At 43.9% G+C, this 12,099-nt stretch overlaps 3 protein-coding genes across 3 annotated transcripts; 1 reads left to right on the top strand and 2 right to left on the bottom strand.

The window, feature by feature from the left end:
* Positions 1-2,240: 2,240 nt before the first annotated feature.
* Positions 2,241-5,858, top strand: L199_001882 (uncharacterized protein; the record flags this gene model as incomplete). The annotated part of the gene is made up of 5 exons (XM_064887635.1): positions 2,241-2,840; positions 2,910-3,014; positions 3,075-3,699; positions 3,760-4,092; positions 4,156-5,858. The coding sequence occupies 5 exons, from the start codon at positions 2,241-2,243 to the stop codon at positions 5,856-5,858; spliced, it is 3,366 nt and encodes a 1,121-aa protein (XP_064743707.1).
* A 409-nt stretch (positions 5,859-6,267) lies between these two features.
* Positions 6,268-8,543, bottom strand: L199_001881 (uncharacterized protein; the record flags this gene model as incomplete). Its single annotated transcript, XM_064887634.1, has 2 exons — positions 6,268-7,967; positions 8,060-8,543. 2 exons carry the CDS (start codon positions 8,541-8,543, stop codon positions 6,268-6,270), a joined length of 2,184 nt encoding a protein of 727 aa, XP_064743706.1.
* Positions 8,544-10,514: 1,971 nt separating this feature from the next.
* On the bottom strand, positions 10,515-11,833 carry L199_001880 (uncharacterized protein; the record flags this gene model as incomplete). The annotated part of the gene is made up of 5 exons (XM_064887633.1): positions 10,515-10,918; positions 11,141-11,270; positions 11,395-11,476; positions 11,545-11,682; positions 11,769-11,833. 5 exons carry the CDS (start codon positions 11,831-11,833, stop codon positions 10,515-10,517), a joined length of 819 nt encoding a protein of 272 aa, XP_064743705.1.
* Positions 11,834-12,099: the final 266 nt, after the last annotated feature.

The following is a 12,099-nucleotide window of genomic DNA, read 5'->3' as shown; positions in this document are numbered from 1 at the left end:
CGTAGCAGTGAGTCGCTGTAGCTCAGCGGTAACAACCTCACTTCCTTCCAATCTCTACCAGATATCACGTTCTCGGACTAGATAGTAGTAGGTAGATAAATCGTACTTTACAAGCTTTTGACGCACGCCTCGAAGAGACCATACATACATATATATATATATATGGAGCTCTATGAAGTTTCTCAATAGAGAACACGCGATCAAACTTTTTGAGATTTAGCCACAACTGCTTGTTGTAACACATTGACCCCGACGCTCAGATCACAGCCACTTCATTGGCGTTTCTCACGCACAGATCATAAAGGTTCATATAGCCTACCATAATATTCTTCTGATCGCGTAGCATGCGCCATAGCTCAACGGTTACGAGCACCTTAAGAATAGTAGCTCAATCATACTGAACGTAGATAGGTATTTCCACCTGACCACGTAGAGTATAAGTAGATATAAATTGTAGACCAACATTACCATGCTAACACACATTTGCCACCAAGCATTTGTAGCATGTCAGTAGATAATCAACCGAAGAACTCACCGTGAGAGTAGTGGTAGGCTACCTGTAGAACAATCTTTACGGCTCGGCCAAGCTGTAAGAGTATTTGCCCAACCTAGGGGGCGCGCGATCAATCTTTTTACTGTATCGCTTTCTTATCCGAGTGCTGATCCACAGCTGCTATCAACATGTTTGCCACACGAGAATCCGTCAGGAGGTCGATTGCACTGTTCCGTATAGTCCAAGTCGAGGGCAAAGTATGAAGCGCTTCTTTGCGCTCGAACCTTCTTCAAAAACTTCTCTCTACCATGCTCATGAAGGTGGGGTTCTCTTGGATCGTCCGACAAGGTAGATAAGCCCCTCGAACTTCCCGCACAGACGATGGCGTAGTATTGTCACCGTGACTTAACGGTACTCTTTACCCATTTTTCATCACGTAGCAGATTAAAGGAGCGAGTAGCTAAGGTTGGAGTCTCGGTGGTTACCAGACCCGAAACAAATCAAACATCTCTCAATCCGCACCTAATTAGCTTTCCACAACGCTTGCAACGTTGAATAATAGAGAGGCCCAACCTAGGGGGCCGCGATCAGACCTTTTTGAGTGATTTTTTTAGCTTTTGCGATTGAATTCTTCCTCTTACATTGGGGTCGCCACTTCTCAACGAGATGGTACAGCTCTTGCCTGTTGAGTATTCACAGGTGGTCACGTCGAGGACCAATGATCAAATGAGGGTATTTCGAAGGATGGAGTTCTTCCGTCTTGCTGCAATCAGTATATGCATTCTGCGGATAAGCACGGATACTGTTCCCTGAATCAAGTTAAGCTTTGTGGCATGTTTTATTCCCCATTCACGCTCTTACAAAGTGATACTGAATTGGGTATATAAACCCCGCTATAGTTAGGCGTACTCGTTCGCGTAGCATAATTATCAAATGCCAAAACTATGGAGTTTTATACACTTGTCTTCCGCTGCAAAGCAGGAGACGCGCGATCAAATCCTTCCACATCCCTCACTTATTTTTACAGTCTCTTGTCTCCTTCCCTTATCTAGTATCAAAGTCATGCAGGGTCAGGACACGAGAGAAAAGAAAGTAGTGAAGGCGATGCAGCGAGGGAAGGAAGGACAAGAGCCAAGAGATTTGGTAACCTCCACTTTACGAGTCGCTCGTCATACTATCGGGTTGGTGCCTGAAAATAGTAGCTTACGTTTCACGTTGAATAACGAGTCCAAGTTTGGACGATCAATCGTGATATACTTTTTTTGTTCTTCTAACATTACATTCCACTCCTACTCCTTGATGATCTTCATACCCACACTTACAATGCATCATACCTGGACAATACCGCGGTTTTATATAACACCAGGGACAATACGATGATACTCCGAAACATCAACATGATACAAGAAGATCACCCTCGTCACGATCGCACTAAGCTGGTACTTCAGCAAGAAATGTTTATTCTTCTTTTGGTTTGGAGGGGGTGTTATGACGATGCGTACTGTCCAGTCGTCCAGTCGAGAATGAACATTACTGATTCAGGTCGTCTGTACAGATGTATATCCTTTCCACTGATAACTCTTCTTCTCTCTCTTTCTCTTTCACCTTCCCATATAAGCTATTACATCTTGATAAACCGTTACTCACAGGTTGAGCAAAAACACCGCATAGCATCTAACTACACTCTCATACATCCACCTGCCCTTCTCTCTCCTATATCTTCCTGGACTCCAAGAGACCCCTTACAATGACATCACCCAATCCAGATTTTCTCCAACCACCCCGACGCAATCTTAATCCAAATCCGGACCATGTAATCCCCCTCACACCACATCTTCGACCACCCTTCGCTCACTACCATTCTTCCTCTACCTTACCGCCAACACCACATACACCATACTCTCCTCAAGCTCCATCCAACTCTGGTGAATCTTCGACTCGTCTTCGACCTTATCTATCCTTATCGCCTCGAATCTTACTCACATTCTTCTCCCCATGCTTGCTCCCTATCATCCTCACTATCGCTCACATGCTTCAAAACCGATCATCCACAGCTTCATTAGCGGCATCCCTCAAACAATCGATGCTCAGCGCTTGTAGTGGATTAGCCAAAGGAGCAGCATCGATCCAGACCATGCCTAGGTATTTAGCCATGCAAACGAACGAAGAAGTGGTCAGAGCTACTCAAGCTAGTATTTTGGCTATTGGAAGTATGTTGATGGACGCTGTGACCATCATTGAGGTGGTGGTGGAATTTATCGTGGATACGTATAGAAGTTTACTATTGTGTACGATAGAGCTGGTTGTCAGAGGAACTTTGGAGATCCTCATCGCGGCTGTAGATACCGTGAGTTCTCATCGATGATACGCCTTCCTTCAATCAGAGAGAGATATACAGCTGACAATACTTGTACAGATCACCGACGGTATCACTACGGCCCTGAACAGCATCCGAGAGGAGATACAAGAGGATATCGCTAGTGCCAACAACATCATACAATCTGCTGTAAGCGGTATCAATGTGAGTAGTCAAACTTAACCAAATCCACACGCACAACGCTGATAATCGTCCAAATCGTAGTCGGTCACTTCACTTGTCAACGTCAATCTTTCAGTACCGGAATTCTCCATCCCTTCTCTTGACTTCCTTGCCAACGTGACTATTCCGACAGGATTCGAAGACAGTCTGATCAAACTTAATGGATCACTGCCAACGATGATCGAGCTAAAAGACAAGATGAGCGATCTGCTCAATACTCCATTCGAAGCTTTGAAGCAAGAGATCAACGAGACTCGTATCGAGATGGCAGCGAATTTCAATTCGTCGATGTTACCCGTTCCATCCCTTTCAAAACTTTCAGCAAACACGGCCAATGATCTTCAGAATGATCTATGTGCAGATCTCGATACTTCGCTTATTGACGATACTGCCAAAGCCCTACACAAGCTGTCTAATGTAGCTATAGGTTTAATGTTCCTCCTGTTATTTGCCATATGGGCTGCTCTAGCAATTTGGGAATGGAGAAAATGGCGTATGATGAAGAATGCTGTAGAAGCTGTTGAGGATGAATGGAGGAGGGAAAATACAGTAGATGCTTGGAGGATGGTGGCGATCGTGGAAAATCCAGTGTTGGAGAAGTATTCGAGGGGGATTTTAGGCAGGGTGACAAAATCTAGCAGGACACGAACGAATCTGAGGTGGTTTTGTAAGTTGCAAATTTACCTAATATGCTATCAAGATACCATACTGATTTTACAACGGATAGTATCCTACCTTGGTCATCCAACATGTCTAGCTCTCCTGTTCATCTCACTACTCGGCTTCTTGTCTATCCAGTTCCAGCTTGTCGCGCTTGACGCACTCAAAGCACACGCACGGGAAAATGCAAATTCAACTGTAGCAGCTTCAACCAATTCCCTCACCACCAAGCTGAATGCTGCGGCCATGCAGTCAAGTCAAGAGTATGCCGATCAATATAACGCTGCTATTGCCGAATATCAACGGAAGATAGACGATGAGCTGTTCGGATCTTGGTTGAACACCACTGCTGTTACTCTCAACACCACGTTGGTAGAATTTTACGATGGTGTTGAACAAGGTAAGCTGGACTAAATACAGATCTTGAATAGGCGTAGCTTACATGGTTTTCTCGTTCTTATAGTTCTAAACGATACTTTTGGCGGTACGATTCTATACAACCCTATCAACAACTTCATGTACTGCATCCTCGGAGCTAAGATCGACAATTTAGAAAAAGGTTTAACGTGGATATCCGAGCATGCTCATATCGAGTTGCCCACTTTACCATCCAATATCCTGATGCTCTCCAATGACTCGATGAACGAAATTGCCACCCCTATCGCGTCTGCTGCTGTTGGTTCGGGATCCTCGTCCGATGGAGAAGAAGATGAGGGTATCGTAGGAGATCTGATCAAGCACTTCGAAAGTGCTTTGAAAGCCGAAAGAACTTTCTATGGTATAATGATAGGAATGTGGGGGTTCCTATTTGTAGTAGGGGTGATAGTAGTAATTTGGAATTCAGGTGGAAGAGATAAATACTATTCAATCAGAGGAAAAACTACCCCACCTAATAATCACGATAGTCCCCCAACAGGCGGGAGCAAGTGGATACCATGGATGAAAGATACACATCCGATTTACGATACTTACACGGAAAAACAATTCAGAGGTACCGCTCCTACACCTATCCCCGCCAACATCCCAACAATCATCGAGCCTAACTCCACCAACGGCGAAAAGAGTTTCTTCGAATATCCAGACGACCACAAGGAAAATACTCTTCGACATTTCGTCCCCAGGAAGGGAACCTTCGGATCTACCATTTCATCATTGGCTGCTCCAGGTCAAGCGTTCTTGAAATTAGCAGGAAGGAACGTATCTTCCACTTCTACTGCTGGTCATGAATATGATGACAATGAGGAGGGACTGGTGGAGAAAGGAGTCAATTCAGAGAAATACAATTCAACCTACTACAACGATCGACAACCTGATTTTTCAAGAAAGAGGGGTACTTCTCCCCTAGAGCCGGGACAGGCATTCTGGGTCCATAAGTTCTACGGCGCGATAGAAGGTGTAAAATCGATCTTCCCTACTAGAGGACAGAAACATGGTGCCGCTCTGAATAGGAATGGAAGTCAAAGGACTGAAAATTCTTTTGGAGCAAGTCAAGTTCCAACGGCTAGAACTCAACAAACTGATTGGCCAAGTTATTATGACGGTAACGGTAATCGTGCTCAAGAGGATTCAAGGGATGAACCGGAATGGACGATGGTCAATCCTCAGTCTATCGGACGAGCTCTAGCAAATGAAGATCTGCAAGATGAAGATGGTCGATATCCTACCAATAAGATGATTTACCCCAGACCCATGTCAAGAGCCCCAACCCTGAGTGAAGGTATGGTCTTACCCAAGACTCATCCGTTCCGTCCTTTCACAAGTACCAACCCTTTTGAAGATCGACCACCCAGTCTACCACCTAAACACGTGATCAGTGAGAACGGGTACTGGGATGAGAGCCAGAATGTTAAACACGATTCGATAGATTACCTTCAGTCTGAAAATGAAGATTCACATGATCAAGGGGATAACGAAGAAAGATTAATGTCTATCATCTCACCTTCCACTACAACCTCTTCTGTTCAGAACTATATGATCAACGAGCAGCCCAAAGTCCAATCAGTCAATAAAGTTCAACTAAATGGAGTGGAAGAAAATAATAGAGGGACGACAGCGTTAGCAGGGATCTTACAAGAGCTGCAGGAGAAGAGGAAAAGACAAGTTGAGATGGAGAGTGATAGAGATAAAGAAGGTGAGGTGTTTAGTGATTCTAGGAGAATCATCTGATGGGTACAGTATACAGTATAATTTTGTACAGGTGTGATATGATGAATGTAAATTTTACCTTTCCACTGTGCCTCTATACTACCGATTCTGTGCGACACAGCATGAAACATTTGTTTCTGAAAGACTCACTGGACCATACCTGGACATTTAACGGTACAAGTTTCATGGATGTTCATCGATTTTGGTGTATAGATTGATATAGAACAGTATATCAAGAAACCAACTACTAAATTAATCACTACAAACACGGTCCATTGATTACCAGCTCTGTATATGAGCTATTCATGAATATGAAATAAAGTATGAATATGTATTGATAAAGTGTAAATGTTCTGTAAAAGGTCAAATATCAAGGTACTGTACCAATCATTATAATCGTCCCAAATATACACATCGTCCCGTCGTTTGATTATTTCTTCTTGAACCAATTTTTCAATTTCCCCTTCTTCGTATTCCCCAACGTCCCCGTCCCCGTTCCCGTGTTATCCTGTGTATGGGTGTGGGAACCTTCCGATCCTGTCGAATTCGTATTTGTATTAACGATCTTGATCTCCTCATTATCATTCTCCGAACCTCTCCTACCAGCTTCAGCCAAAGCTATACTAGATGCTCTGGACGACTCGATCGAAGAATCCAAATCAGGTGTAGGTGGTGATGTCCCTCCCCCTCCTCCTCCTCCTTCATGATCTGGTAATTCTCCATCACTCATCATAGGAGGTGTATGACTGACATGTAATCTCGATCTCCTCGTCGTAGCTGTGTTTGTAATGTTATTGGGAATGGGCATAGAAGCTGATCTGGGTAATCGACCTTTCTGAGACGAAGATGAAGGTGAAGATGATCTAGATTGAGGTGGGGTTCGAGCCTTGACTGAATCGTAAGGTATAGATGCTGGCGATGGTGTTGAAAGTTGTCTCGTATGTTTTATATATTGACTAGTAACTTTCGATGTGGATGTAGAAGAGGTGTTTCTGGATTCATTGATTAATCCAGGCATGTTCAAACATCCTGACCAACCTGCCAAGAACGCTCGCGGTTTACATTGTCCTTCCTCTTCATCTAATACCTGAGATGGACACCTAACTCCACCAAATAACAGAACCTGAGCTCCAGATACATCTTCTTCCCCTTGATCGGTCTTCGCTTTTAGAAGTACGAAAGGCGATAACCAAGTTTGAGTCGTTGTCACGCACCCGAAAATCTCCCTCGAGCATCTGTGTTGGAAAGTCGGTAATAACGATACTAAGAAACTCTCAATTACGTTTGGTAAAGGTGTAGGCATCAGTTTCGGTAAGACATGAATCAAGCTTATTGGCATCGCCGTTGCCGTTGAAGTCGATTTCGATTCTTTCTTCGAAGCGGCTTTTAATGTTGAAGTCGATTTAGCGGTTAGAAGAGGTACGATTCCTGTCGTTATCACTACGGATTGATGCAACATATCTTGTAAACATCTCTCAGGTTTGAAATTCTTCATTTCAGGAACAAAGTTGATGATCGCATCGAACAAATTATCTTTCAAAGTTGCTGACGACGAAGAAGAAGCACCGATTGAAGAGGAAGGTGTAATATCGAAAGATTCTGAATTTCTCCTTAAACCACCTAAAATGCTAAATGACGATAATCTATTTTTGGCTTTTGGCGTAGAGTCCGCATTACCTGTCGACGTATCAAACATAGATACCGACCTCTGTTGTTGTCTGTCATTTGATGTGCTGTTGGTGGATTCGATCGAAGTTCGATTCGACGATGGATTGCTCAGCCCCGTAAATACCCTTTTAGGTGAATTTGAGCCCGATCCGGTCGAAGCGAATGATTCTGCTCTTGATCTTGGGAATATACTTGATCTCGCGCGGAACTGCTGAGCCAACGCGGTAGCTTGGGTTAAGAGGACGGCGAGAGCATGGGATTCAGTATCTCCCGATTGTTGGCCAGAGGGAGTGAATGGTTGAACGGTAGGGAAGATCTGCTGGTCTGGCATAGATGACATAAGATGTGAGGGTGATAGGAGAGCTTCGATATCTGGTTTAGGAGTAGACGATCCGACCAACAACAAAGTGTCGGAAAATGCTGGATCATACAGTATCGGAGCTAAGGCAGCTGGCGTAGGATCTATTTATTTGAATCTAATCAGCACAGTCCCTTCATTGATGTGTGATGGTGATGATTATATTGATCGGATCATAAAGTGCTATTGGACATACCTCCTAAAACCAACATGACCCTTTGATCGTCTATCCAACTTTCCGCACCTCTCTGAGTTTCTAGCAGGTCAATCACCCAGTCTGCTCTTTTCGATCTCTGTCTTTGCTGTTGTCCTGGCAATTCCTTGAATTTACCTTTTTCAATCGTTGAAGCAGATGTCGATGAGTGGGACCTTCTCATCTTCATTTCCAACGCTTTATCCATCTCCCTCAAATCTCCTGCTGCGCTTGGTGTCGAACTGGATGACTTTCTAGACGATACTTTCTGTGGCTGACTGCTTGACGGTGCAAAGGGCGAAGTTGGTGATGATTGAGCGTTGTGATGATGATCATGACTGTGATTCTCAGGGACGACCGCCAAAGTCGATGACCCCCTTCTGCTACCATTCATATCGTATGACGTTGAGTTGACTTTCCGCGAAGACTGCGCTTTAGCATTGACGAGACTATCCAATACGGGTGTGGACCGTATCTCAGTTGACATGATGTTCGACGCCGATACCAACACAGCACCTTTGACCTTGCTTGTTCTGTTTCGGTCCAGCCGGTACTGGTCTCGAGAGGGAAAGTCTAATCGGACACACACGGATTGGTCAGTCCGGAATATTAGATATATGGTATGCCGGATGATGAACTTTCGGGAGGATAAAGGAGCTTCGAGAGTTACGAGAAGGTATACAAGAAGATATATGGAATATACATGGAATGATGAAAGGATCGAAATTACCAGGAAAGATGCGGATGGAGAGATAGGGGAGTGTTTCAGTCTCTCAATTATACGGACAGAGGGGGAATGGCTTGGCTTGGCATTGTCTCTGATATCATCAACAATTCAATTCACGTTGGTGGAAATGAGATATTGCAAAGTAACGCAATGCAATGAAATGTAAGAAGTGAAAGAAGGAAAGGAGTGCAAAGACCTGGTCCCACGAAAGAAATCCTCCGATCAAACAGACAGAGATGTCGGTGCGGATGAGGATCGTGATGGTGATGGTGATGATGACACTATGACAATCCCTTGATCAATGGAAGAACAACCAGACTTACCTTCTTCACTCGGATATCACGATTATTCCACTTGTTTTGTGTTCTAATGTCTTTATCGGATGTCTTGTACTAAAAGCACTACTTCTGGATCCAATCGAATGGCTGTACAACAGCTACAGCTATGACGCGGATGTGTATGTGGGTTTGATGAGATATTATGGATAAGTGATGTTTGACAAACAATGAATGATGGAAAAATAAGATTGATATGATTGATCTACAAAGAAGATATGAGATAGTGATTGAATCAAGATGGTGACGAATGTCCGCTTTGCTCTTGTTGAAGAGGACTTTTACTGTCAGATCGAAATTTAAGATTATTTCCGTCTATTTTAGACGTCTATCTACGTAAGTACGTACTAACATGCGGTATGACCGAATTAAAGAAGAGAAAATTACTGCGGCAAGTTATAAATTCCTTACGTTAAGACTTTAAGAGAGTACGAGTTGTATGTAGTCTACAATCGCGCAGACCTCAGCTTCCATGAATCAAGCTGGCCTTCGCAGTACTGGCTACGAAGTCATGTACTTGTAGGGTCCATTCATGGGGGATCTTCATCCTCCGCATGCATCACAACGTATGACCGATTAAGCGCAGTACTCGGACTTGCCAACGATACAGCAGGTCGTGAGACCTTTTTAAGTTCACGATCCTCTGCCCGCATGCTGCGGTGAAAGGACAAGGGAGGAAATATTTCAAGCCTGCGCGTCATTCTGGTCGGTTCCTTAAATAAGGATAAACTCTGGTATTCTTTGGTTCCCATGTAGGTAACCGATATCATGAGCATTGGTTTGCTATATGATTATGCTTCTTGGATGTGATGGATATCGCTTAACAATTTATCTGATATGGTATGCATCTTACAAGAGATCGTGAAATGTCCCATTTTACTCATACATACGAATCCAAGCAGTGCTCTCTTGTCAGTCCCAGCAGAACATGGGTATTCCTCGGCCACGCGAACTCAAATTGTTCGATTTCCAAGGATCACGTTCGCATCATTACGAGAAGGTGCTGTAATGCTTTCGATTGATAATTTGGCTTCGTCGGCCCACAACCATCTCCCGAAGAAGACTTGATTCGACATACTGTATGCCACTCTCTCAAGTCTTAACGTCACCTTGGTAATATGCTTGAACACAGGAGAGCCACTCGTGGTTGAAAGAAGCTTCGCAAATGTATATTTGCTACCGGATCCATGATTCCAAGGATCATTCGAAGCACGATGCACTGACATACACCAATTTGTTTGAATCTATACTATCCGGTAGGTTTTGATGAACTGACATGCTCATCTCTACAAAAGAGTCAATATCATCTAAATTGACTGATCTGCATATACTCATCATTATATACGAGTATCGTATCTTACAACATCGCCTATCCAAATCCCATTTGTATTTCTTTTTAATCTCTCTTCAAAGCCTGTCTAACTAAGAAAGTTCTCTCCCCCGATCCTTCACCTAACGCACCCAATTCCTCAATCTGCATTCCCTTTTGTAATTTCCCTTCACCTAAAAGATCATCCGTGGTTCGACCTTTATTCATCACTATGTAAATTTCCATCCCATCTCCAACTTCGATGTGTCTCTCTGTTGCACTGGTGAAACTGTCCACTACGAGCGACAACACAGTAGCCAAAGGGAGATTACCAGGGATGAATGGTTGAGATCCAGGTTCGGGCTGTTGATTTTTGAAGTAGATTTGGTTATCGAGGAAAGGTTGAATAAGGGATTGGGCGGCACCGGCTGCTCGGCATGCTTCTCGCTCGTAGGAGCCGACGGGATCGAAAGAATAGACCGCTCCTGAGCCTGTAAGGGTAGGAATATCAGCATAAACACTCTGATCTATCAAGTATTTGCGGAAGGAAGGAAATCAAACATGGAAGAAGGAGCAGTAGCTCGTATCAACCAATAGATGAAATCAGATATATTTGGAGGACGAATGGCAGATGGACGGAATCCCAAAGTAGGGGAGACAAAGGTAGGAATGGTAGGCTGGGAACCTAGAAGCAATGGCAAACGACGACTCACCGTCCTCCTCAATCCCACCAAGGATATTGTAAACGTAATAAGGGAAGAACCTCTTTCCATACAACATGGTCTGGATCATCCTTGCAATTGACTTCAGACCCATTGGTTTATGATGGGCATGTTCGTACCACTGTAAACGACACAATGTCAGCTGGATTCCGAATGCATGAACTCGGTCACAGTAGCCGACTAGCTGGTTGATCTCATATGATTGCAATATATATTGCCAACTGGATGCCAAGGCAGACGCTCACCTCCAATCTTTGTTTGACCCTCTTGACGAAGTTATTTCCATCCGCTGCGAATCCGTTGGTAGCCAATACAGCTTTATCGGTGCTACATCAATCATAGGATATGTTAGCAAATGATTACAAAATATTTGTTGCAGAATCGCGATGACTTACAGTTGCCATACTTTCCTAGCATATCTAGTCTGGATGTTATAACCCTCTGACTGTCTGGTATCACCAGCAATCACACTAAAATCTTTACCAGCGATAGCAAGAATGGATCCACCGTTATCGGAGTAGGGATTGAATCGGCTATAACAGTCAATAGAATCAGCTTGACGTTCACCTATACGCTATAAGGTGAATGGAAGGGGTTCAATAGGACTAGCTGGACTTACTGCTCTATGGGAGCTGCTGTAGGTTCTTGGGCGTGAGCCATTGGTGCGTTGTGATACAGAGCCATGTTGTCGTACTGCCTGACGTCTGAGTGGGATCGCGGATAGATCAGTCTAATAGATGTTCAACAGTCAGTACAGACAGAGGATATCTTCGACGTATCTTGTATCTGTCAACGCGTAACCGTCATGTCATCGTCTAGACAGAAAGTGGATGTGGCATTTCACCTATTTCTTAACCCCATTTATGACTCATCACGTGGGATAGGATGAGGATGATAGCGTAATGTAACCGGATAGGGGGGGTGTATGTTGTAACATGTTGATTGCATGA

The sequence above is a fragment of the Kwoniella botswanensis genome, chromosome 1, assembly GCF_036426115.1.
Source record: "Kwoniella botswanensis chromosome 1, complete sequence".
Classification (NCBI taxonomy): Eukaryota; Fungi; Basidiomycota; class Tremellomycetes; order Tremellales; family Cryptococcaceae; genus Kwoniella; species Kwoniella botswanensis.
This window is presented reverse-complemented; position numbering and strand designations above follow the sequence as displayed.